Raw genomic sequence first — 27139 nt, 5'->3', positions numbered from 1 at the left:
CAGGAAATTTGCTCATTCTCCATCCACTGTCAGCAGGAAAGGGTGATGCAATTATTGACTGGCCTCAAACTGTAAAGGCAGAATGAGAAGTGGCAATACTTGGATGAGCTTCTTAAAAATACCAAGTTCTGTAGAGGGATAAATATTTTGCTTCACATTACCCCATTTGTGCTTTAATTTTTTTTTTTTTAACTTTTTAAACTTCACAGGAAGAAGAGAGGAAGTAATTTAGAATGCAGAAAAAACAAAATTGTATGTGGGTAAATCCCTTCCTCCCACTTCATTTTTACTGGGTTTATTTTAAACACTCTGAGCAGGGCAAGAAGCTGGGAAAGAAGAGTGAGGGGGGGAGTAAAAAGAGCCTTAGGGATGTACAGGCTGGTGGCAGTGGGTAATTGTGGTGCTTTGGCACAGCCAGCCAGGGGCTGGCAGCTGCTGCAGCTCCCAGCTGATCCCTTCAGCCTGCTGGCAGCCAGGATTTGATGTCTGTCCCTGGGTGTCTGTCTGTGCTGGGCAACATCTCACAGGCAGCCCATCCTGGAGGGAAAGGCACCAAGAGGTGGATGCCCAAATGCTTCAATTAATTTCTAAAGTGTTGGGAAATATTTGCATAAGGAAATCTTTGTAGTTTTGGCACCTTTAAAAAATAAAATCAGCCATTCATGATGTAATAATTAGTGAGGAGTACAAAGTGATCTAATACCCATTCTTCTGCATCAAACTGGCTTTCATTTTTAATCATAAATATTTTTTGCTGTGCCTGCTGGGCAGTGCTGCTGCCCTGGGCCATGGCATCACCCTTGGCACAACTTTGGGTTCCAGCCCCCAGGAACCAGCCAGCTGTGAGGGTTCAGCACTCCTAATAGTTAATTGGAGTGCCATTGTGGCCTGAGCAGAACAAAACAGGAATAATCAGGCTTAAAACAAACACAAAAAAAAAACCCCAAAAGCAACACAGTGTTATTTTGGAATAAAAGCACATGCAGCTGAACTAATACTCCTGACGTGCAAGGACATGGATTTCTCCCAGGGCATCCTGCAGCCCTGTAGGGGAGAAGTGACCTTATTTGCATTTCTCTTGTTGAATTGCTGTTGGGATTTCTGCAGCAAATTCCTCCAGGAGAACATGGAAATATCAGAGCACTAACGCAATATCCTCCAAGCAGCTTCCTGCTCCCCATCCCTGCTGCCCTCCCACCACCCCCAGCCTCTCCCATTTCCCTCTGTGCTCCCAAAATTGCTGCTTCCCCCTTTTCCAGAACAATCTGGGCCCTCCCCTCCTGAAGACCAGCACTTGGCACTCGAGTTCTGTGGTTGCAGGTGCCTCTCTCAGGAGTGTTTCCCATTCTAATCAGGTCCTTCAGTCGCTCAGGCCCTTCCCCAGCATGAGGTCCTGCTCCAGTTTTGCAGATAATTAAATCCCGAGCCCAGGAGCGGCGTGGCAGCTGCACAGCAAATTCTTCTCCACGTCTCCTCTGCACCTTCCAGGGCAGCTGGGACAGGCTTTGGATTCATGGATCACCTGCCCAGGGAGGGTCCAGCACTGGGATGGCTCCAACATCAGGGAGGTGCTGCACTCACACCCCAAAACAGCAGCAGAAGCGCACCTGAGCACCGCCCCAACCACTCCAAAATCCAATTTTTTTGCTTCTCCCAGAGCTGGCTCTGCCATCTTCCTGCAGCAGAATGAAAGCAGCAGGGTGCCAGGAAGGGCTATGAGCTGTCACCTCTTCAGCTCCCTGGATAATGCATGCACTGGCTAATTACACCGTGGGAATGGCGTGGATTAATTACACACATCACAAGTGGGATACAGCGTTTCGGTGTTTAAAGGATGTTTTTAATATAAATGGCACATTTGGAGCTTGAAAGTAGCACAGCTTGCCAACAAAAGACTGCAAAAATTCTGAATTTAATGTATAATATAACCTTTATTCTTTTTCCTCTAAACTCTTGGAAACTTACATAACAATCGTGCTTTAATTATGACACCGTTTATAGACATTTAAAATGCATCTTAATTTATAAATATTTTACATTTGGTCCATAGAACAGGTTGCAATTTACTAAATAATACTGTACTCTTTTAAACAGGCTCTGTATATATTTTTGAATATGTATATATTACATATATATTTTTATATAGAGATAGATTTGCTTGGTGTTTGGATATTTCCTTATTGCAAAAAGCATATATGATCATACAATAATCTTTCTTTTTCAGGGCAAGTACTACAAAAAAGATACAGCTATTCACAGTTTACACACAGTAGTTCTACAACACTAGTTTGTGCTATGTGATAACGTTTGTACAGCTTTTTGCTAAAGAGCAGGTCTGTCAAACATCTGTCATAATTGTTTACAATCAAACATTAAATACTGCATTTTTCTTAGAACAACATGGGACTCGGTTACATTAAACAATAAAGAGAAAGTTGGAGTTTTTTATCCTTAGTCTAATGAAATTCACAAGTATGATGTATCATGTGTGATGTCTGTAGGATGTGGGGGTTCCTCTAAATCCCAAAGACTTACAGGACGTTTGCATCTCAGCTATGGCCGTTTAGGATGGAGCTTAGATCTCGTAGTATTTTACATTTGACCTAGGTATGAAACAGTTTAGAACCTATCCAACATACTCTGAGAGTTTAGGATGTAGTTTGAAATACATGTGTATTATATATATATATTATTTCTACATAATGTGCTTGACATTCTGAGAATAATACCTTATTGCAAGAACATGTTTGTCACCTTCAGACGAGAACAACGAAAAACCCAACATTCACAGGTAACATGTTTTTTTGTTTTTTTGTTTTCCACGTAGTAGTTCTACATAAATTGTGCTATCTAACATTGTACGGTGCACAAAAAAAAAAAAAAAAAAAAAAAAGTTTGCTGAAAAGCATGTTTTCATTGCACAGTTCTGTCACAGTCATTTACAATCAAACATCACCCTCCCAAAAAAAAAGAAAAAAAAAAAAAAAAAAAAGAAAAAGAAAAAAAAGAAAAAGCCTCCATGCCTGTCTTATAGCTGCCAAATGAGAAATGCCAAGCGGGGCTCCCGCTGCATTCCCCACACAGGGAAAACTTCCAGGGGCTGGCTGGGCTCTCTGGACCCCACAGCTGTGGCATCAAAGAGCTCTGCTCGTGCCCTCAGGCCCTGGAAATGGAAATCCCACTGCTCTCAAAGTGCTGGCCATGGGTGGCTTGTGATGGGGAACGGGCAAAGTTCTGTAGCAGGATCAATCGAGCCCTAAACTGGAGCTTGCAAGGAGAAGTTGGATCTTTTAGCCAGTGTTTTGGTTTCTATTTTGGTGGCAGTGCAGTAATTGTAGAGTGATAACAGCATGATAAAAGCTCAGGGAGTCTGAGCCCAAATGGCAAATAACTTTGTGTTTTACTCCTGGGAATCTTTAAGAGCTCTTGGCTATTACTCTGCTAAAAAAGTTAAAAGTTGTATTCCTGCCTCTAACATTGCTTCACAAAGATAACTTCTTTTTATAAGAAGCAAGATAAGTATTTTTAAATAAATGTATGACCTTGTTTGAAAGTCACCCTGAAAGGCTGAGCAGGGCCAGTGTGTTTGGCCTGGGCTGCTCTGCCACAAACAACTCAATTTTTGCACTAGGAATGTTTATAAAGGCTGTGCCTGCTGCTAATTGAAGGAAGAGTCTCTTCCCCCCTCAAATGGCCTCAGCTGGAACAAATTTTAAGGGCAGACTTTTGCACTGGAAATCACTTGTTTACAAAATACTCCCTTTTTTTTTTTTTTTTGTACAAAACAACTCCAAACTGAATTTTACTCCTGCAAAGTCAGAAATAACAGTCTTGGGATTCAGCGGTAAGAAATAGCGATCAACTACTAAAAATCAGCAGCACAAAACTTCAAATAGTCGTGCTAAAAGGTAGATTAAAAAGGTCCTGGCACATCAATTTACAAATTCCAAGGTATGCAACTACCATTGTGAAAGGATAAAAACATGAACAGTCTGTGGGTTGCTGGAGGACACAAGAACACTGTCAAACATCTGAGCTCGCCACGCCGGATCCAACCCACGGCGATTCCCTCGGAGTGGACGTGACCTTGGTGCTTTTTTTCCTTTTTTTTTTTTTTTTTCCCCTTCTTTTTTTTTTTTTTTAATGTGTATTTTTATTTTATTTTATTTTATTATTTTTTTGCCACTAGAGGTAGGTAATTATATTCTCAGACGTGAATTTGTGGTCATACTCAACCGTATTTTTTTGTTTTTCTGGAGGAGGAGCGGTTCTTGGAGGAGAGAGGAGTTTAGATGTAGGCTTCTTTGTTGGCAGAGTTGCTCTGTTGGGCCTGGTCTGGCCCATTCTCAGGGTGGGTGATGTCTTCACTGGGCTGAATCATCACTTGGATGCGCTGTTCAAAGGACAACAATAAATGTGAGGCAGCCAAAAACTTTCTAACCTTTTTTGTTTTTTTTTTTTTAATATTTTAAGACAATTCTTTGCAGCTGCCTATCTTCCCAGGGACCAGCAGTGAGCCATTTGTATGTTTTTATCTCAAAAGAAATCCCATTTTGGCTCCTCAGAGCCTCTCACTGGTGCAGGCTCCACCCATCACTTAATAATCACTTAATAATCACTTAATAATCACTTGTCAATACTTTCAAAAATGAGACCCTAATCCTCAATAAGTCTGAGGTGAGGAACTTTTACCATGGTCTCTCAAATACAACCCTGCTGTATTTTATGTCAACAGTTCTTTTGCACCTAGGAGTTTCCATGAGTCCAAGGGAAATCTATTCAAAATGTAAGAGCTAAGAACAGGAAGCAGGAGAAAAAAAAAAAAAAAACAAAACCAAAAAAACCCCAGATATTTTTTTGCAGACTTCTCTGAAGCCTCAGAGTCCTTCAAAATTTGCTGAAGACAAATATTTGGATCAAGATCCGAGTATTTCATGAGACATCACTCGTCAATTCTGCTCAAGATCATCCAGCCCTCTGCAAAGATGGCTCTGTCAGCTGCTTTTAGAATATTCCAGAAGTTCTGATAAATTCCTTTTGACAGTCTTTGGTTCCCACAATCACAGAGTCGGGCTGGAGAGCTGGCTGTGATGTACAGGAGGAGTGGAGAGGGAAAACTGAGGATACACCCCAATTAAAAAAATGAGGTGTGGTGATTGCAGGTGGTTTCTGAACAGTGTGAGGGGCAATAATGTGGTCAATATTTCCCACTGCTTTAGCAGAACACCTCTGAGGGTCTCAGAACTGATTGAAATAGAAACTGACTGAAATAAAAACCGACTGAAACAAAAACTGACTGAAAAAAAAATCAGTGTCTTTTCCATGAGAGTGTTACCTCCTTTTAAAAAATGGGATAAGCAATCAGGGAGAGGCTGAGAGCAAGGAGAAAAAAGGCAGGAGCTGAAGCTTTGGGGCCAGCAGGGAGATGCAGAACAGGGTCACTGAGCAGATTCCTGCAGACCCAGAGCTGTGTGGATCAGTCCTTGATTTTGATCCCAGCTCCCCAGAGCATCCCCTGCCTGATCCATGGCCACGTGCCTCACATTAATCAGGACAAATTCCCATGTCTTGCAAACTGTTTTCTAGGTGTGAGGAGCTGCCAGAGCAGATAAGGACCCTGTGGAAGGTGGGGAATTGTGCTCAGACACTCTCATGTCTTTTGGTCAGCGCTTTCATGATATTTTTCTTTTTTAGCTCAGAGCAAAACGACTGAGGGGGAAATAGATGCCAGAAAGGAATCTTTGATTGCACAGGGGGGTGGGGACAGGCAGACTTACCTGCTTTAGGGAGCCTTTCAGGGTCAGGAACATGTATGCCATGTAGCCAGGGATCAGCACCATAGAGGACAGGGCCATGAACCAGCCGACCCCCTGGCCCCACTTTGGGAACACGTAGCTCCCCATGGTCAGGGGGGTCATCTGCACAGCACTGAAGATGAACACTCCCTGCAAAAGCAGAAGGGAGGGGGTTTGCCTGAGATTCCCACGCTGCTCTGGCTTCAAGAGTTTTGGGGAAGCTTCCCCAAAGTGAAGGTCCCAGGTGAACGCTGTATTTTCACATATAAACCTGCACCGCAGCTAATCCAGGTGTGCTCTGGATTTCTGTGGGAAATTCCTTGGCTAACCTGCACACAGCCAGAGGGAAGGGGGCAGCTGGGGACAGCAGGGAATATCCGTGGGCAGGTATTCCCTGTGCAGGTTTTCCTGAGCAGGTATTCCCTGAGCAGGTATTCCCTGGGCAGGTATTCCCTGGGCAGGTATTCCCTGAGCAGGTATTCCCTGAGCAGGTATTCCCTGAGCAGGTATTCCTGGGCAGGTATTCCTGAGCAGATATTCCTGAGCAGGTATTCCCTGAGCAGATATTCCCTGAGCAGGTATTCCCTGGGCAGGTATTCCCTGGGCAGGTATTCCCTGAGCAGGTATTCCTGAGCAGGTATTCCTGAGCAGGTATTCCTGAGCAGGTATTCCCTGGGCAGGTATTCCTGAGCAGGTATTCCTGAGCAGGTATTCCCTGGGCAGATATTCCCTGAGCAGGTATTCCCTGAGCAGGTATTCCCTGAGCAGATATTCCTGAGCAGGTATTCCCTGGGCAGGTATTCCTGAGCAGATATTCCTGAGCAGGTATTCCCTGAGCAGATATTCCTGAGCAGGTATTCCCTGAGCAGATATTCCTGAGCAGGTATTCCCTGGGCAGGTATTCCTGGGCAGGTATTCCTGAGCAGGTATTCCCTGAGCAGATATTCCCTGAGCAGGTATTCCCTGGGCAGGTATTCCTGAGCAGATATTCCTGAGCAGGTATTCCCTGAGCAGGTATTCCCTGGGCAGGTATTCCTGAGCAGATATTCCTGAGCAGGTATTCCCTGAGCAGGTATTCCCTGAGCAGGTATTCCCTGAGCAGGTATTCCCTGGGCAGGTATTCCCTGAGCAGATATTCCCTGAGCAGGTATTCCCTGGGCAGGTATTCCTGAGCAGGTATTCCCTGAGCAGGTATTCCTGAGCAGGTATTCCCTGAGCAGATATTCCTGAGCAGGTATTCCTGAGCAGGTATTCCCTGAGCAGGTATTCCCTGAGCAGGTATTCCCTGAGCAGATATTCCTGAGCAGGTATTCCTGAGCAGGTATTCCTGAGCAGGTATTCCTGAGCAGGTATTCCCTGGGCAGGTATTCCCTGAGCAGGTATTCCCTGGGCAGGTATTCCCTGAGCAGGTATTCCCTGGGCAGGTATTCCCTGAGCAGGTATTCCCTGTGCAGGTTTTCCTGAGCAGGTATTCCCTGAGCAGGTATTCCCTGAGCAGATATTCCTGAGCAGGTATTCCCTGAGCAGGTATTCCCTGGGCAGGTATTCCTGAGCAGGTATTCCTGAGCAGATATTCCTGAGCAGGTATTCCCTGGGCAGGTATTCCTGGGCAGGTATTCCTGAGCAGGTATTCCCTGAGCAGATATTCCCTGAGCAGGTATTCCTGAGCAGGTATTCCCTGGGCAGGTATTCCCTGAGCAGGTATTCCCTGGGCAGGTATTCCCTGGGCAGGTATTCCTGAGCAGATATTCCTGAGCAGATATTCCTGAGCAGGTATTCCCTGAGCAGGTATTCCCTGAGCAGGTATTCCTGAGCAGGTATTCCCTGAGCAGGTATTCCCTGAGCAGGTATTCCCTGAGCAGGTATTCCCTGAGCAGGTATTCCTGAGCAGGTATTCCCTGAGCAGGTATTCCCTGAGCAGGTATTCCCTGAGCAGGTATTCCCTGAGCAGGTATTCCTGAGCAGGTATTCCCTGGGCAGGTATTCCCTGGGCAGGTATTCCCTGAGCAGGTATTCCCTGAGCAGGTATTCCTGAGCAGGTATTCCCTGGGCAGGTATTCCTGAGCAGCAGCACCCATGCAGTGTTTTTGGGATGCTCTCCAGTGATGCCCTGCAGACATGGAATTCCACAGGCTACTCCCAGGAAAACTCCCATCCTGGCCTGTCTCAAAAGTCTAAACCAGGCAGGAAAAGCTGCTGAAGTGAACCAGGAGCTGAGCCCTTGTGCAGGACAGAGTCCCAGAGCAGGATGAGAGGCAGATTTTTATCCCTGCTCTGAGCTGGGCTGGGCAGCACATTCTGCTGAGGACTTGGCAAATCTGGCCACTTTTACAATTCTGGCCATCTTCCTCCTGTGCCACTAAAATAAAATGTATTTCTTGTGCCTTTCTGAATGCTTGTTTCTACACAAATACAATCTGCTTGATCTGGGAAGGGATGACTGGAGGAACCCTCAAGGTGAACACATTTCTGTGTCTCTTTAGTGCTCCTCATTTGCTTTCCTCTGGTTAAATGCTGGCTCTTGTGGGATAGTGGCTCCTTGATTAGTTTGTTACATTACAGCTGGGTTCAGTGTATGTGCTGTAAATTTACATTTCTTTGCTTATTACTTCACAAGGTGCTGAGTGGGATTAGCTGGGTGAAGTTTAGAATCAGGAAAAGGCTGTCCTGTGGTTTCCAGTACAGATTCCTTGCAGGGTTTGCCACAAAACCCACAGCAAAGCAATATAAAATAATTAATATATGCCACAGAATCCCATGAGGGAAGAACAGAAGTTTAGAACCCTGCTCTGTCACCAGAAGTGCCTGTGGAGGAACTCAGTTTGCAGAATGTTGGTATTTTTGTGTACGTGGAAAATTTAGATTTTAGATTGCTAAATTCTATTTTAGAATAGAAAACAAAAATAATTAAAAAGGTCAAAAGTTGTTCCTCACAGTTTTCTAACTCTGCCAATCCATTTCCAGAGGCCTAATAAAAATCTTGGCTTCTCTTTTTGGGGGTGGCAATGACAAGGCTGCAGCACCCAGGCCATTAATTTACATCCTTTCCACCAGAGAATAAAAGTTTGTTCCTTACTGCCACAATGATAGGAGTGAAGAAGGACCAGCAGAGCTTCCACCAGATGCAGGGTCTGTATCCCACCATCTCTTGGATGTTGTCATAAAATCTGTTAACACCTGGATATGGAAATAAGAGACAGCACAGAAACACATCAGGTAGTGGAGCTGACTGGAAGCTCAAGGGTTCTGAGAGATATTGCCATAAATTATGGTTACATTTGGAAGCTCTACAAAGATCTCAAGATAACTTTTCCTCTGGATGAGAAAAAAAAAGTGTGCAAGCTCAAAAGCACCAAAAATCACCTGTCCTCACTCTTCCACATCATAATTAATTAAACAGAGACCAGCAAACTTATTCCCACAAAAAATGAGGAAGTTGTACATGGGGAGGTCAGATGCAAGAAACACCCTGGATTGATTTTACCTCGAAGAATGAGGTAAAAGAATGATTTTACCTCATTAGAATGAGACATTTAGGGCTATTTTACAATTATGAGAACCCCCAACCCATCCCAGCATGAACCAGCTTTGTTCCAGCACACACCATGCAGGATCTGAAACCAGAGACACCCTCCTGCTACCGCTGCTCAAAAAGCTGGGTCTGTCACATATTTATGGCTTTGATTTCTTCATGGGCAGAGCCTGGGGCTGACAGTTCCAAGGTGTGGCTCAAGCCCTGTGTGGACCATCCACTTAAGCTCCTGGGTCCCTCCCAGCTCAGAATATTCTGGGATAATTTTGGTGTATTTTTCCATTTGCTGGTTTCACCAGCAGTGCCTCTCCCCTGTCAGATGCTGTTCCATCCTCCCAGGCCCACTTAAATCCAGCTGGAAGGCTCCAGTTCTCCAGCTCTGGAGCAGCTGGAGTGCCCAGGTGAGGAAGGGAGCTGACACAGCTCTGAGGTCAAAAATACTCTGTGACAATATCCCACAGATCCATCAATCCTTGGAGGCAGAATCTGCCAGTCCAAGCTTCAGGAGATTTCAAGGTGATTATTCCCTAACTGACCAAGGACCCTGGAGGGAGAGAATTTCTGTAAAATTGAAATATTATAAATCCCAAGAGCCCTGAGGCAGTATGTACCCAACACCTCTGAGGATCCAGGCTTTCCAAGGGAGTGGGACAGGAAAAGAGATGAAACATCACCTTGTGAATATTCCTGGAACACTTCACAGCTCCCAGGCCTCTGGGTAAGATGTTTAAAAGGCAGCAGCACCTTCCACAAGCCAGCTCTGAATTATATCCACAGAAACCAAAACCACTTTCAGTTCCACCCCCAGCACACTCAAGCAGGGATCAGAGGGTGAATTATCCTTGGGGTGTGTAAAGCCAGGGAAAAAACACAAGCAGGCTGCTTACCATAGCACCAGGATATCGAGATGCACTCAAAGAATACAAGGAACAAGAGACTCATTCCACTGGCAGAGTAGTAGTCAAAAAGCTTAAACACATAGATTCCACCCTAAAGCAGAGAAGAAAATATTAAAGATGGAGCAAATCCAGCTTCAAAATGTAAGATACAAGCTAACAGTGGTGGATAGGCTAGGGGCCTATTATTGTAAATTCAACAATAAATTATTTTAAGGCTTGAGGTGAATCCTGACAAAATTAAGATTGCTGCTGTATAAATGGAAAAGTTTAATTTTCCTTTTTTCTCTTTTAATCATAATTGAATCATTAATCATTTCCCTCAAATAGTTTGCAGAGTCAACATCTCCAGCTGCCACTTTTTGGGCTGTAAGAGTGTGAGGATGTGCATGTTGCTGTCCCCTGAGCCCTGCAGGGGACACAGAGGTGATGCCTTTTTGGGACTATCTAAAAACAGAGGTAAGACAGAATTAAGGCAATAAAAGCAGTTCTATTTATTGAAAAGCCTTCAGGTACATTTGGGGCAGACAAAGCCCCCCAGGGGCTGCACCCAGAATGGATGATGGATCATGGGGTTTTTATACTTTGGTAAGTTTGGTCCATTTGCATATTGGGGTTAATCTCCCACTTCCAGCTCCAGGTAATGAAGACATTCACCCCAAGTTTGCTCCCCCAATTCACTTTTGTTCCCATCTCTGGGCTCTGGGGCAGTGAGGTGTCCTTGATTGCCAGGCTGGAGAGGAATTGTTGTGTCTGAGCAGAATGGGAAAGCAGCAGCTGGCACTGGGTGTGGAGCTCAGAGTTACACACTAAAGAACTGCAGGAGTACAATATATGAAAAATACAAAAGCTAAATATATAAAACCTCAAATTTTAATATAAAATAAACAACCCTAATACAAATATAAATGGAAGTATCAAAGCTAAACTCCTAAAGCATCACAGGGACCACAGGGCGCTCTGCACTGAAACTGCCAAAATCCTGGGTAGCGTCAATCCCTGCCAGTCCAGTGTTTCCTGGTGGGACTGGTGAGGAAGAATGCTGCTGCTGGTGGCAGAGCCAGGTCCCCCAGGGTCCCCAGGCACCCCAGCCCCGTACCTGAGTGATGTTGGACAGCCCTATGACATAGGACACGATGCACACCACGGCAATGAAGAGCTCGCGGCGGTTCCGCAGCAGCTTGGGGAACTCGTCCACCAGGGCAGTGATGAACCCTTCCACAGTGCAGAACTGCAAGGGAAGGGCACAGACACACAGTGACAGAACTGCCAGGGCACTGCTGAACCCTTCCACAGTGCAGAACTGCAAGGGAAGGGCACACACACAGTGACAGCCCTGCCAGGGCAGTGATGAACCCTTCCACAGTGCAGAACTGCAAGGGAAGGGCACAGACACAGTGCACAGCCCTGCCAGGGCAGTGATGAACCCTTCCACAGTGCAGAACTGCAAGGGAAGGGCACAGACACAGTGACAGAACTGCCAGGGCACTGCTGAACCCTTCCACAGTGCAGAACTGCAAGGGAAGGGCACAGACACAGTGACAGAACTGCCAGGGCAGTGATGAACCCTTCCACAGTGCAGAACTGCAAGGGAAGGGCACAGATACACTGCACAGCCCTGCCAGGGCACTGCTGGACCCTGCACAGGGCAGAACTGCAAGGGAAGGGCACACACACAGTGACAGAACTGCCAGGGCAGTGATGGACCCTGCACAGTGCAGAACTGCAAGGGAAGGGCACACACACACACTGACAGCCCTGCCAGGGCAGTGATGGACCCTGCACAGTGCAGAACTGCAAGGGAAGGGCACAGACACACACTGACAGCCCTGCCAGGGCACTGCTGGACCCTGCACAGGGCAGAACTGCAAGGGAAGGGCACAGACACAGCACAGCCCTGCCAGGGCACTGCTGAACCCTGCACAGGGCAGAACTGCAAGGGAAGGGCACACACACAGTGACAGAACTGCCAGGGCAGTGATGGACCCTGCACAGGGCAGAACTGCAAGGGAAGGGCACAGACACACAGTGACAGAACTGCCAGGGCACTGCTGAACCCTGCACAGGGCAGAACTGCAAGGGAAGGGCACACACACAGTGACAGCCCTGCCAGGGCAGTGATGGACCCTGCACAGTGCAGAACTGCAAGGGAAGGGCACACACACCATGCACAGCCCTGCCAGGGCAGCTTGGGCTTTGGGGGAGCAGTTTCCACTCGGACCCTTGGCTGGCCTGAGGCTGCAGCCATCCAACAAGAAGTGAAAATTCACTTGACTGCAGTGGAAGCTCTGCTCCTGAATATCCTTGTTTCTGTCTAAAGAGATCTGTGCAGAAAGATTTCCAGCTCGAGGAACACTCAAAATTCTAAGCTATGAGCTGTTGCTTTCACTCCATGAACAGGAACTGCTCTTTTTTTTTTTTTGTAATAAATATGATAAACCTACAGCTGAGGGCTTTGATCCCTCAATCCTGCAAAATAAAATTATTTTTTATGTGATTTACTTACTTACAAGAAAGCCAACACACAGAGAAAGTCTGACCAGATTGGTGCTTCATGCAGAAGATTAAATATTCTCATATGGTTCTCATATGTAATAAATCAAATATTCTATTATTTGTATGCCCAGAAAATATTTTTGCTGAGGCCGTGTCCTCCAAATGGAAATCATGGCCACACTCCAGAATCCTTCTGTGTGTATATATTGAGATAAATGTTATCATTATGCTGGCTGAAATAGTGAAAACCAGAAGCTAAGTAAAGTTTTATTAATTTTCAGCAGAGCAAGTAGAATTCACCCAATGGTTACAGCTCCTGTAAATTACAGTGTATGAAATGTTTCAGTGACAGACAGAAAATGCAGAAAGCATGACAGCCTGTAGATATATATTCTTTTTAATAATATTAGACCACCTTCCTCAGCTGTTAGTTGCCTGGAGACAAGTGCTTTCAAGAATATTTTTGACCCAATTAATTTCACAGCAGTTTCCCCCCAGACTGAGCAATGGGTTTTAATGTCGAGCCTGAAGCTCACTGAAAAACAAAGAAATAGAAAGTGTAAATTTTCAACTTCCTTTCATCTGCCAGGATAAAATGCCCTCTTGGTCTTTTTGTGTTCACATGCTGAAGTCAGCTTGGATTCATAGAAAATGATGGATTTTCTCTCCTGCAAGACTGGTACAGTGCTAAGGCAGTAAATCCCAGATTTCTTTACGTGCTGGGAGGGCTGTGCTAGGAACTGGGAGGTGCTGGTTTGCCAGCTGCAGCTGATTGCAGGTGAATTAACACATCTGCCTAGGATTGGTGTGATAAAAATCACCCCAGTTCACCAGCCCCGAGCAAGTACTCCCTGTAAAATTAGCAGGGTGCTCTCCTCAGTGCTGCCAGTGGGGTTCCCTCTATTAGAATCAGCACTGATTAACAAAAGGTTTTGTTGGACATATTTATTTCTAAAGGGTTTTCCCTGGTGCTGTGTGCTTTTTTATTTATGTCACAATCAACATTTCTAATGATTCCATGTCTTAATCATGTAATAGTTTGATCTAGACAGAGAATATCTTGGATTTGCAAAACCCCAGGCTTGAGCCTCCTCATTCATTTCCAGTTGTCAGAAATCACCCAGAGCTTAGGTAAAGCCTGAACCAATACCTTTGTGATCCCTTCCCTTGGGAAGTGACTGCAGAACACATCAAAACACAGAACATCCCCAGTAATGATCCCATTTCCCACTGAATTGACTCCAGATATTAAAATGAAACCTGTGCTGTGCCATTTTGCTCCAGTGGTGAGTTCTGGAGCTCCTTTCAGAAATACCTGTGGCATCTAAATCTTGTAAAACATATCCCAGTGTTTCCTATACAGCTGAACATTGCACAGGTATTTTTAACATTGTGATTTCACAGGGGATATTTCAAAGGCAAGCTCCTTTATGCCTGCAGAATAAATTTTCTGCCCGTTTTTCATGTGCTTCCAACAGTTCACAAAAGAGCAAAAGTGTTTAAGCACCAGTTTTTTACTCAGCATTTCCTCAGTGCTTCCTATTCTTTGTCTGATTATTCCAGGGACCATCCTGCCCTGCTTCCAGCTGGCAGTGGAGAGCACAGGAAGAGCCCCTGTGGCAGAAAAATGTGTATTTTTATTTGTTTTCACCCCGGTTTTACCTGACTGTCGATGCCGAGCATGAGCAGCATGGAGAAGAAGAGAATTGCCCACAAAGGGGAGATGGGCAACTGTGTCACTGCCTCTGGGTAAGCCAGGAATGCCAGTCCAGGGCCTGGGGGACAAAGAGGAGACAGAGCATCAGTGGGCAGGGCTGGGGCTGGCACTCTGCTGCTGCTGAGCTGTGCTGGCTCTGGACACAGACCCTGAGCAGGGATTTCAGCTCTCCGTGCTCGCTGACCACGAGGGCGCCGCAAGCACCTGGCTTCAAAATGAACCAGCCAAAATAAAAAACAAACCACCCCCAAGGCCCCCACAGCCAACCAACCAGAACACTGAGGGCAGTTCAGGAGCTGCTCCTGAGACACCCCTTGCTCAGAGTCTTGTGTTGCAGTACAGGATGTACCAGCAATGTGAATTCTGTCCCCATCTGTTAACCCAGCTGGGGCAGTGACCCTGATCTCCTGGCACACATTATCTGCTCATGGGCCAGCTTTAAACCAGCTGGGCAATCATCTTTATCTGTCCCACAGCCCACCCTCCCTCCAGGAGATATCATCTGCTGCTGGCCCATTCAGTCCCAGGGCATGGCTGATAAAATTCCATCATCCCACTGGGAGATGCTCCAGCCAGGGGAGCAGCCAAGCCTTTCCTACCCAGATAAAAACTGAGATTTGGGACACCAAGGGACCTTCTTTCCACTGGATTCCAGAGGAAAACCAGACCTTTCCACATCATCCCTGGAGCTTCAGAGGAAACTGCACCTTCTCCAGGAGCACTGCTCCAGCTGAACCACATCTGCCCCTGCAGGAGGATGCAGCCACCATTGAATGGGACTGTGCCAACACCCTGACTGACTGACGGTGTCAGCTTGGATTCTGACTCTGGCAGGGCTGGGATTGTTCTGTGTAATACTGCATTTCTATTTTAATGTTCCTAGTAAAGAACTGTTATTCCTAATTCCCATCTCTTTGCCTGAGAGCCCCTTCATTTCAAAATTATAATAATTTGTAGGGAGGGGGTTTACATTCTCCATTTCAAAGAGAAGCTGCTGCCTTTACTGGCAGACACCTGTCCTCCAAACCAGGACACACAGCCAAGGCAGGAATGTTATCCTGGGCTAGGGTTACATCTTCAGGCACTGCTCAGCTCTCTCTCCCCCCCAGCAGGTTTTGACAGCTGCAGTCTCCTGCTTTGCACCATTCAGAAGAGAAACAGAGACAGCTTAGAAATGGAGAAGACACTTTCCAGCACTTCCAGTATTCCCATTTGTTGTCCCATTCCATTCACTCCCTCAAAACACACATGTTTCAATAAACTCTGTAGTTGTGGAAAGCCAAACTTTTTCATTTTCTTCTTACTAACTGCTGATGGGGGGCAGAAAGTTGGAAGGAGAATATAAGTTCTTTTAAAGGAGTTTTTTTGTCCTCATGGCATAGCTGGATGTCAGGGTCAGAGTGAAAACTAGCAAATTTAATAGACACAGAAATAAAGCTCATGTGCTTCACCTAAGGAGTGTCTCTGATTTTTCAGTTTCCATTTAAAGTCTGTCAGTGACAAGTGCTTGGTCACAGCCCCCAGACCAGTGGAGCAAGGGTGGCATCAACACCTGCATTGTCAGAGCCTAATGAGGATTTTGAAGAAATTAATTGCTAACAAGAGCAGATATGATTGGAAAGCAGCTCAGAAAGCATTCCAAATAGCAGTGCCAAAAGCAAGATAAACTTCAGACAAAAACGTTAATTTTACTCTGCTTTGCATTCCACAGAAATGCAGCTACAGCTTTTAATAATATTATTTGCTTTATAAGGCTGTATAAAAGATGGCAAAACAACCCCTCATGGTGGTAAAATCTGGCACCAGCCTCCCAGCTGGCTAGGAGAAATAGAAGCCTTAATTAAAAGGTCAAATTTTCAAATATCCTTTGCAATTAGTGGTCATGGGCATGTCTCAGAGGTCTGTTATCAGATGCACTTAATATGATGTAAAAGTATTGTCGTGTTTGCAGGTGCAGCCTTTATGCAAGTCTATCTGTATCAAAGACATAAATCCAAAAAGCTTATTTCACACACCACTGCCCTTCCAGAGCAGCTTTTAATAACAGTGCCTGCCATCATCATTTTGCACCTAATCCCTTTGTATGTGTAATTTATTGAAGATTATTTTTAGGGCTTAAATTCTCTCCATTTCTGACTGAGGAGATATTTCAGTGGGTTGTGTTTGCTAACACAATCATCCAGATTTTGTCCACCAGTGAGTTCCAACCAAGCTTTGAGCTATGAGATCCCTCCCTGTGGCCAGAACTGCTAAGTGAGTATCTGGTGCACCAGCTGGGTTGGGGCAGCCATCTGCTCTGCTGCTTTAAGCTTTTTCAGCTGGAAGACAGACAAGAAACTGCAAGGAATAACAGAATCCTCCCATGGACATCTCCCTGCCCTGAATAAAATGGAACAGAGTCATGTGAAATAGGTGTAGGTGAGAATAAGGTGAGAAATGGATCTGCCCCGAAGGGTTTAACCTCAAGAAATGGGAAAAGGAGTTAAAACACAACCAAAATGGAAAATATTAGCTTAAAAACCACCCCATAATGACAGCATTCCTCCTGCTCTGCCTGCAGTGGGCTGGGACAAGACTTTTCCTTCTGGGAGACTGGAGGGACAGGGAGCTGAGGAGCTGTGAGGAGGGATTTTGAGCAGCTGCACAAACAACCTACAAGCAAAAAAATAACTGATGCACAGCTTAGAGGAAAAGAGATCAGGTACCTGATGCTGCAACATCTGCAATTGGCCTTTTTGTGACATTGGCCATGAATCCCACAATGGAGAAGATGACAAAGCCAGCAAACATGCTCGTGCATGAGTTTATGCAGCACACTATGATGGAGTCCCTGAAACAAAGGGAAGGGGCTTTAAGCAGCTGGGAAAGAAAAGGTTAATTTTTTTTATTTTATTTTAATTTTTTTTTTTTTTTTTTTTTTTTTTTTTTTGGGCCTGTGGAAAGATTTAATGATTTAGGATTTCACAATTTAGGATTTTCACAGTTTGGGCTGCAGTTCATGCTGGGGAAATTCTCTCCCATTGGTGTAAATGCAGTTACACATCTGACCCCAGCCAGATAGAACAGTTAACACTCAATACTAAACTTTATTTCAATTATCTGTGCACAGAGACAGAGCTCAGCTCCAGCTGAGACAGGCAAGTGCCACTGCAATATGTGCAGTCATCTGCTTACCTGTAAACATTATTGTGGAAAGGGTTGTAACTCCCAAGGGCAATCAGTGAACCAAGACCCAAACCGTAGGAGAAGAAAATCTGTGTGGCAGCATCCAGCCAAACCTGATTGCAGGAAACAATTTTTTAAAAAAATCTGTTCCTGCACTTGAGGAGCAGGTCATATGTCTGAAAGGGGAACAGTGAGGAGTGAAACTTTTGTTTGCCAGGGAGGAATATTTACCTCAGAGTCTGAAAGCTTACTGAAGTTGGGAGTTATGTAGAATAAAATGCCTTCCTTTGCTCCAGGCAGTGTTACACCACGGAAGAACAAGATAAGCAGCATAACATAGGGATAAGTAGCAGAGAAATATACCACCTGATGTGAAGAAACAAGACAGTGTAAGTGTGCAAGGAAGAATGATCAAAAATATTTGTACCCTTAAAATACTCTAGCAGCAACTGGTAAAATTGAGGCATTTTTCGATGAAAAAGCTTGGGAAGTGCCTACAGCAAAATTCCCTAAACTCCAGGTCTAAAAGCAGGAGGCTGTTGCCTATTTTTCTGCACAGAGAACAGAGTGGACTAGGATATTTTCACTTTTTTTTTTTTTGGGTATTTAACACAAGGAAATCCCCAAAGCACAAGGATCATGGCACCAGGACCCTGCTCGTAAAACATCTGGCAGTTTCTTTTCCCCACTCTCCTCCTGTATATTACAGGCTCCTACTTTCTTGCCTTTTCAGAGGTTTTATAAAAAAACCTTTCTGAAGTCAGACTCAGCCCTCTTTTTGCCCTCTTTGTACTTTGGAGACAGGAGAAAGAAAATGGTTTGCTCTGAGCTCAGCTAAGCCCTGCTCAACACAGTCTGAGGTGGGTCACAGCTATAACCTCTTGTCAAAAGCTGATGATCCATTCCTTCAGTGTGCAGAAATCCCAGACCTGAGCTCTTCTGACCCAACCCTTCAGCTGACACCAAACCCCATTGCTGTGGCTTTTCATTTCCCTGGGATTCCTCCTGACAGGGAAAGGCATGAGCCAATGCCAGATGTTGCTGCTCCTTCCTTCAGAAAGGTCTCTCAATAATGTAATTTCCTTTAATTGACTGGCAAATCCTAATTTCTGCTCACAGGCAGTCAGACCCCAAGAAGCAGAGTGTGAAATCTCGTGAAAAGACCTCAAATGTTCCTCACTCACATGAGGGAAGGTGGGAGCAGCTCTTCCCAGCACTTCCTTACATACCCAAGTTCAGCAAGAGCTGTGCAATAAACGCACAATTTCTGCTGAAACCAAACCACTTGTCCCTCACTCTATTGCTATCCAAAGCAGCTGGAATATTCAACCCAGGAACAAGCAGGAATATTTTTAGCTGATTTTATACCTGGCCAAGCCAAGAGGCCTGTAAGTGAAGCATCTATGGCTGTGGTCTGACCTAGCTAGAGAGGAGCCAACTCTCTAAAACATGGGGTGTACCAGTCCAAGAAAACCCAAATTAAATACCTGACAGAGCTCTGATAGCCAAACAGCGCCTCTTACCTCAAGAATTTTCAGAATATTTGAGCACAATTTAATTTTTAATTGAAAGGTGCTTACAGTGCTTTTTGATCTCACCTTGCCAGTCCAGCCTACCCCCTTCCAGATACAGAAGTACACCAGGATCCAGGCGATGGCCAGGGTGATGGCCAGGGGCCACCGGATCTGCCCCGGCTTTTCCAGGCCGTCCGTCATTTGGTGCATGTTGCGCCTGGAAGGGGCCAACGGGACATTCTGGGCATTTTGGCAGGAATCCAGAGGGTGAGCAGGGAGGGGACAAGAGGGGCTGGGACATGATGGGAGGAAGGGAGGGGAATGGTGGGCTTACTCCCAGAACTCCACCACGGCGCTGGTCATGTTGGTGGTGTTGGCTAAGGTGTAGTTGGAGAAGCAGCGCTCGGTGTTCCAGGGGTTCTCACAGTGCTTCCAGGGAAGGGTCTGGTGGGGAAGAGAGCCAACACCCTCTTGTTAACCAAGAGTTACCTCAAGTGTCTCTTCCTTTGCTAGAACTGACAGCTGAGTGCAGAACTAAAGCACCTGCAGACATGGATCTCCCCGGGGTGAAAGTTATTTAAATTCCTATCAGTTGTGGGAGGCAGGTGTGGAAATATTCCTTCTTTTCTTGAACCTAGCAGCCCAAACTCTCTGGATTCAATACACTCACCATCAGAGTATCTTGAAGCAGCAGAAAGGACCTCCTGGAGGTCCTTGCCTCTTGTTGCACAAGAGATAATAAAATTGGCATGGTTATTGATCAGAGATTTTATTTTTCCCCTCAGGTCAGGGGATAACTAGAAAAAGGTAAAATTTCTATTTGCTGCGTGCATGTTCTGCATATGTCCATCCCATCTTTCAGGAGTTCTGAGGAGCAGAACCTGTTTCTCATGGTGCCCATTAGAATGAGCTTAATTTATATTTACATTAATTTATAGACACTTCTGATGGCAATTGTTGCAAAATCCTCTCACAGAACTGTTGTGTCAGGGCACTGTGTGCTTTATACACAGGGATAAGAGGCTTCAAGGGAATTAGAAGTCAATATTCATTGAAGATGGGCCACAAGGAACTCTTCCAGACTCTGCCTGACCTTTCACATCAATAACAATTCTGAGGACAACAAAGCAGAAACGGTCATGTCACTCCCAGACAGTAATTAATGCAAATTTGATCAAGGCAAAATTCTTTAAAGCCAAGAACAAGCAAGCATGAGCAAAATTTATAGAAGAGACAATTGAACAATGATGCATTAATTACATACAACTTATGTAAGAATGCTTCCTCAGATGGCCAAACCCCACAAATCAGACAAGACTTACTCAGCTGATGAATCACCCTTGAGGGGGGAAAAAGGCAGCTAAAAATAAAGTAAACAGGAAAGAAAACAAAGCAAAAATAACAGCAATGAATGGAAGTTCAGAGCTAATCAAATCACAGACCTTCCATTCCATGGGGGTTTCTTTAATAAACCCCTCCATCATTAAACCACATGGCAATGGTACTATTTCCCAAAGAACTCATCTTTGTGTGGCTGATACTGGGGAAATAAAATAATTAGTTGTACACTAGAATTTTCCTTGAGGGAGTGACTGGCCTGTAAGCTCAGTGTTCTTTCTAAATTTCTTGTGGAGAGAAAAAAAAAAATTAAAAGAGATTTTTACAAAATAGGGGTTTTTTTTTTAGTAAGAATGGATTATCCCACAGATTTCTCTGTTAATCTCACACATCTACACTGAAGCAGATTAGTGATGTATCTGTATTTTACTTGGCTTTACATCCAGGAAACAATTCCCCATCCCCTCTGGCACACACTTACAGTGGTAAAGGAATTATACAGGTAGTATATGGCCCACGAAATAATCACAATGTAGTAAATATTTAGCCAAAAGGACAGGACTGCAGCAGCCAGCCCCACACCTGCAAGGAAAACAAAGAGAAATAAACCAAGAGAAGAGCTGCAGTTCAGGGCAAACACTTCACATGGGGCAGGCCCCACTTGGGAAGTGCTGAAAAGTGGGAATTGCAGAAGTGCCATTGCACAGGGGTCATTATTGGGGTGATGGCTCAGCCAGCCTTGAATTCACCCTGTGTGCAGTCCCACCTGCTGCTCAGAGCTCCCTGGCATGTTTTACTGCCAGGAAAAAGAGCCAAATCAGCTCCTTCTCTGTGCCAGCAGCCCCACAGGAGCTGGTGGCAGATGCACACAGTGAGAATGTGTTCCAAGCACTCAGGGCACGGAGCAGAGCGCTCACAATCCCTCTGACTAGAGAAATTCCAGGGTTCCACCATGAGGATGTCCCTGCTCCACATGGACACTCCAGGGCTGCTCCAAACTCTTCAGGACAAGGATCAGGGTAATGCAAAGCAAGGTTGCACCAACCCCTCCCAGCAGCAGCAACTGGAGCAAAATCATTTCTCTGTGAGAAACAATTTCATCTCTCTGCGTTCTCCCAACGAGAAACCTCCCAGAGCAGAATTCAATCTCAACAAACTCTCAGCTCACCCTGTGCTAATTGCCAGTCCTACTGTGTGAGGTAATTTGTGACACCACGTGCAGCTCTGCTGGGCCAGAACTCGGCTCAGGAGCTCGGAAGTGTCGGAGGATTTGGGATTAGGAGGGAGAAAAGCATCGTTTGAGAGGTTTGTGCAGAATTAAAAACCCTGGGGGGGGGTCTGGCAATCAAACCTCAAACTCAAAGTCAAAATGTGGGGTGGGTTTGTCCTGAGGACAGAACTGCCAAAAGTGTCTGGCTTTTGAATTTCAGTTAAAAAAAAAGGTGATATCAATCTCTGTGAGCTCAAAAAAATTAACCAAAATTTACCAAATTGCAGTGAACTGTGCCAAACCTGCTCAGATAACTACTGTTGGATAGGCTATTTTTAACAGTCTTTATGCATTTCTACAAAAAACCCCAAGAGTTTTTGAAGTCCAAAAATAAGTTTGTTGTGTTACTAACACCTAAATCTTACTATTTTTAATGGAGAACAAAAAATATAGCTCAGCATGTTTCAAAATCATCAGTTACACCTCAGAAACTCAGTGTTTTCTCTAGAAAAATAATGGTTTAAATATAAATGAAAGGCACCACGAAACATCCTTGGCCTGGCACTTTGTGAAACTTCTGAAGTTTGGAAACAAATGAGAAATTTTTGGAATCCATACTGTACCTTTGAACATTGGAGCAAGCTTCCACACTCCAAGGCCTCCTATAGATGTGTACTGGCCAAGGGAACACTCCAAAAGGAACAGTGGCACTCCAGCAAAAATTAAAGTAAGGAAATAGGGAATCAGGAATGCACCTAAAAAGAAATTCCAGAAGAGTCAGTTAGGGTGGGGAAAAACACAACTGAATTTCCAGTTTCCATCCCTGTTGTATGTGAAAAGAAACCCACTGGGTTTTTTTCCTCTTGGATGTTAGTGGAAATCACACATGCACTTCTGAACCAGCACCTCAAGAGGTGAAAACAAAGGGAAAAACATAACTCCTCATGATTTAAATGTTTTCTGTTGAAGTAAAAAGCTGAAATCCAAAAGCCTGTGGGCTTTGTTGCCTTCACCTCTCAGGGAGAGCACAGAGGCTTTAACCAGCCCTGGCTGCTTTCCAGCCTTTTGTGGGGAGCTCAGAGTCAGCTACAAACCCCTGAAATCCTCTCAAAACTCAGCCCAAAAGAGGGGGAGCTGCAGGGTTGGGTGGAGGGCAACGTGCTTTAGTTCTGTTCTGATACTTTATGGTCTTTTAAGTGCAACTGGCAGCTAGGAGTTAGAATGAACTTCAGGGCAGAGCTCAAAGCAGAGCTCCACATTCCAAAATGGCTCTGAACCTCCCAGAAAAGTGGAAAGCAATAAACCCTCCCAAAAAAAAAAAAAACCAAAAAAAAAACAAAAAACAAAAAAAAAAAAAAAAAACCAGACCAAAAAACCCAAAAAAACCAAAAAACAAACAAAAAAAAACCAAAAACAAAACCAAAACAAAACCAAAAAAACAAGCAAAAAAAAAAATAAACCCAAACAAGCCAAAACAACAATAAAAACAACAAAACTCAAAAAAACCAAGCAAAACCCTTCCCCCAAAACCAAACAAAAACCTAAAAAATAAAAACCCAAAACCAAACAAAACCCCAACAAATAAAAACCCAAAACCAAACAAAACCCTGAAAAACCAAAACTAACCAAACAAAAAACCTCCAAACCTCCAAAACACCACAGCAAGCAACCAAAAAACCAAAAACCAAACCAACCAACCAAAAAAAAAACCAAAACCACCAAAACAAAACAACCCCTCCCAAAAACTCCCAAACTCCACACAGCAAACAAACAAAAAAACATAAAACCAAACCAAAACAACAAAACCCAAAAAATCCCAAACAAAGCAAAAAATAATAAAAACTCCCAAAGACTCCACAGCAAACGAATGAAAACCAAAACCCCAAACCAAAACCCCAAACCAAAACAACAACAAAACCCAAAAGACCCAAAATAAAAAAAACCACAAAAGGCCACCAAAAAACACCACAGAAAACAAACAAACAAAAAAGCCAAAAAGCTACACCCTAATAAACCAAGCCAAGCCAAACCAATCAGCCAACAGCAACAAAAAAAAACACAACAAAAACAAAAGCCAAAAAAACCCCAAAAATCCTAAAAAAAATCCTGCAACTCTCCAAAAAAACCAACAAAAAGTCTCCAACGAAAACTAACTATATGTATGAAAAATCTATTAAAACCAGGTTTTGATGAGCTGGAATTGGATGGTGACTCCAATCCTCAATCACAACCAACGATATGAATGAAAAATTTATTAAAACCAGGTTTTGATGAGTTGGTAATTGAATGATGACTCCAATCCCCAATCACAATCAATAATATGTATGGAAAATCTATTAAAACCAGGTTTTGATGAGTTAGAATTGAATGGTGACTCCAATCCCCAATCAAAACCAACAATATGAATGAAAAATTTATTAAAACCAGGTTTTGATGAGTTGGTAATTGAATGGTGACTCCAATCCCCAATCAAAACTAACAATATGAATGAAAAATTTATTAAAACCAAGTTTTGATGAGTTGGTAGTTGGATGGTGACTCCAATTCCCAATCACAACCAATGATATGAATGAAAAATCTATTAAAACTAGGTTTTGATGAGTTAGAATTGAATGGTGAGTCCAATCCCCAATCATAACCAACAATATGAATGAAAAATTTACTAAAACCAGGTTTTTGATGAGTTAGAATTGAATGGTGAGTCCAATTCCCAATCAAAACCAATGATATTAATGAAAAATTTATTAAAACCAGGTTTTGATGAGTTGGAATTGAATGGTGACTCCAATCCCCAATCACAATCAATGATATGTTGGTAATTGGATGGTGACTCCAATCCCCAATCAAAACCAACGATATGAATGAAAAATTTATTGAAACCAGGTTTTGATGAGTTGGTAATTGGATGGTGACTCCAATCCCCAATCAAAACCAACGATATGAATGAAAAATTTATTGAAACCAGGTTTTGATGAGTTGGTAATTGGATGGTGACTCCAATCCCCAATCAAAACCAATGATATTAATGAAAAATTTATTAAAACCAGGTTTTGATGAGTTGGAATTGAATGGTGACTCCAATCCCCAATCACAATCAATGATATGTTGGTAATTGGATGGTGACTCCAATCCCCAATCAAAACCAACGATATGAATGAAAAATTTATTGAAACCAGGTTTTGATGAGTTGGTAATTGGATGGTGACTCCAATCCCCAATCAAAACCAACAATATGAATGAAAAATTTATTAAAACCAGGTTTTGATGAGTTGGTAATTGAATGGTGACTCCAATCCCCAATCAAAACAAACAATATGTATGAAAAACCTTTTGAAACCAGGTTTTGATGAGTTGGAATTGAATGGTGACTCCAATCCCCAATCACGACCAACAATATGAATGAAAAACCTTTTGAAACCAGGTTTTGATGAGTTGGAATTGAATGGTGACTCCAATCCCCAGTCACAACCAACAATATGTTGGTAATTGGATGGTGACTCCAATCCCCAATCAAAACCAACAATATGAATGAAAAATTTATTGAAACCAGGTTTTGATGAGTTGGTAATTGGATGGTGACTCCAATCCCCAATCAAAACCAATGATATTAATGAAAAATCTATTAAAAGCAGTTTTTGATGAGTTGGTATCTGGATGGTGACTCCTAATACAAAAACATGGCCAACGTACCTCCACCGTTCTTGCCACACAGGTAGGGAAATCTCCACACATTCCCTAAGCCAATGGCATAACCTACACAGGACATAAGAAAGTCAAATTTCCCTTTCCAGGTGTCTCGGTCGGGAAGGTCCGTCTTCTTCTTCTGCACTTTTACTACCAAGGTTTTGGGCTTGTCGTTGGTGATGGAGGCGTCCACCTCGGTGGAGATCTGTCCGTCCGCCACCTTGGTGCCGTTGGTGGCCATGTCTCTGGGCTTGGCAGGCGAGGCTCTGGCGGCGGCGGGGCGGGAGATTTCAGCACCGGTCCACGTGGACAGCAGCTTTGCGGCTCGTGGCGATCCACCCGCGGCGGGGAGCGACGGCCGGGGGAGCCGGGACGCGCAGCCTCAGCCGCGGCCACCTGCGCGACACGGGACACCTCACTCTGGGCCTCAGGGTGTGTTTTCCACTCTTTGTGCTGCGTTAGTGCAGAAATCTGAGCTTCATCTAAAGTGTTAGCGAGTTCTCATCAGGATTTTATCAGTTTCCAGCCCCAGAACCAAAAACACCGCTGCAGCTTCAACCCCAAAAAGTGCAAACAGCAGAGAAATCTGGCAGAACCTAGAGCTGGAACTGGCCAATGAACCCCAAGATGGGAATGGACCAAAACTTAGAAAAGTGCAAAAACCCATGACCCAGAGTCCATCTTGGGTCCATCTTGGGTGTAGCCAAGGTTACGGAGAGGTGAGAAAAAACAGCAACAAGCACTCTCTTGCTTGGTGCAAGAAAGAGCAAGAAAGAGCAAGAAAAAGCAATTTATTGAAGGAAGCCATGGCTTTAAATAAGGTACTTCGTGAAAAACAGAATACAGACAGTTCGTTGGACAGAGAAAGAGACACCTCTTGTCCCTGGCTTTCCCATGGATCTAGCAGGTGTTTATCTCTGTTATGATTCTTTCTCTTGTGTTTACAGTAGAGAAAAAGTCTCTAGCCTGGGAAAAATCCTGGCTGGAACTGAGAAAAAGACTCAGAACCTGAGAAAAAGGCCTGGCTGAAATGTGCCTAGGCCTTCAGCAGTGTCCACATACCACAGCCAGGCTCTTGCACTCCCCAAGGTGCATCCCTTGAAAGACTTTTAATAAATCCCTGTTTTATTCCTTTAACTCTGTTCCAGGGAGCCTCTCACAGGCATCAAGACACTCACAGCAGCCCAAGGCCTCGTGGTAGGGCTGGGCTCTGCCCTAGGGGTTTGTTCTGGACAACAGGAGCAGGAGAGAATCCCTACAAAACAAGCTCTAATATCCAATCATTTTCCCCATAGATCTCCTATGAAACTACAGAAAAAGATTTCTAAAATATCAAGGAATAGCAGTTGCCACCTTTAATAGTGGATTAATGCTGAGTTTAGAATGTTCATGAGTAATCCAAAACAATCTTTGAGACCCACTTACTGTATTTTGCTCCCATAGATCACTTAAAAAAAAAAGAATTAAAAAAACCCCCAAGGAACAGCAGTTGCCACCTTTAATAGTTGTTTTAGGGATTTCACTATTAATACCAAACAATCTCCAAGACTCATTTATTATATTTTTTTTTCCTATAGATCTCTCATGAGTCCACAGAAAAATAAATTAAAAAAAAAATCAAGAAATAGCACTTGCCATATTTAATAGTGGGTTAACAGTAAATTTTAAAAGTTCACTATGAATCTAAAACAATCTCCAAGATCTACTGATCATATTTTGTCCCTATAGATCTCCTATGGGTCTACAGGGAAAAAAAAAAAATTTGAAAAATCCCCCAAGGAATAGCAGTTGC

The 27139-nt window shown here is 44.1% G+C and overlaps 1 protein-coding gene across 2 annotated transcripts in view; it reads right to left on the bottom strand.

The window, feature by feature from the left end:
* Positions 1 to 1873: 1873 nt before the first annotated feature.
* The window catches only part of SLC6A1 (solute carrier family 6 member 1), a 64507-nt gene continuing 39241 nt past the window's right edge, over positions 1874 to 27139 (bottom strand). For both annotated transcript variants that reach the window (XM_056501536.1, XM_056501537.1), the window contains exons 2-15: positions 25354 to 25743; positions 22287 to 22418; positions 20935 to 21035; positions 19450 to 19559; positions 19200 to 19332; positions 17833 to 17967; positions 17611 to 17714; positions 17142 to 17266; positions 14382 to 14494; positions 11323 to 11454; positions 10215 to 10317; positions 8872 to 8972; positions 5778 to 5945; positions 1874 to 4393 (exon numbers count right to left, since the gene is read on the bottom strand). In XM_056501536.1, coding sequence (XP_056357511.1) covers positions 4289 to 4393; positions 5778 to 5945; positions 8872 to 8972; positions 10215 to 10317; positions 11323 to 11454; positions 14382 to 14494; positions 17142 to 17266; positions 17611 to 17714; positions 17833 to 17967; positions 19200 to 19332; positions 19450 to 19559; positions 20935 to 21035; positions 22287 to 22418; positions 25354 to 25588 — 1797 coding nt within the window. In that variant the 5' untranslated portion in view covers positions 25589 to 25743 and the 3' untranslated portion in view covers positions 1874 to 4288. The remainder of the gene's footprint in view (positions 4394 to 5777; positions 5946 to 8871; positions 8973 to 10214; positions 10318 to 11322; positions 11455 to 14381; positions 14495 to 17141; positions 17267 to 17610; positions 17715 to 17832; positions 17968 to 19199; positions 19333 to 19449; positions 19560 to 20934; positions 21036 to 22286; positions 22419 to 25353; positions 25744 to 27139) is intronic.

The sequence above is a fragment of the Oenanthe melanoleuca genome, chromosome 12 (genome assembly GCF_029582105.1).
Source record: "Oenanthe melanoleuca isolate GR-GAL-2019-014 chromosome 12, OMel1.0, whole genome shotgun sequence".
Taxonomy (NCBI): Eukaryota; Metazoa; Chordata; class Aves; order Passeriformes; family Muscicapidae; genus Oenanthe; species Oenanthe melanoleuca.
This window is presented reverse-complemented; position numbering and strand designations above follow the sequence as displayed.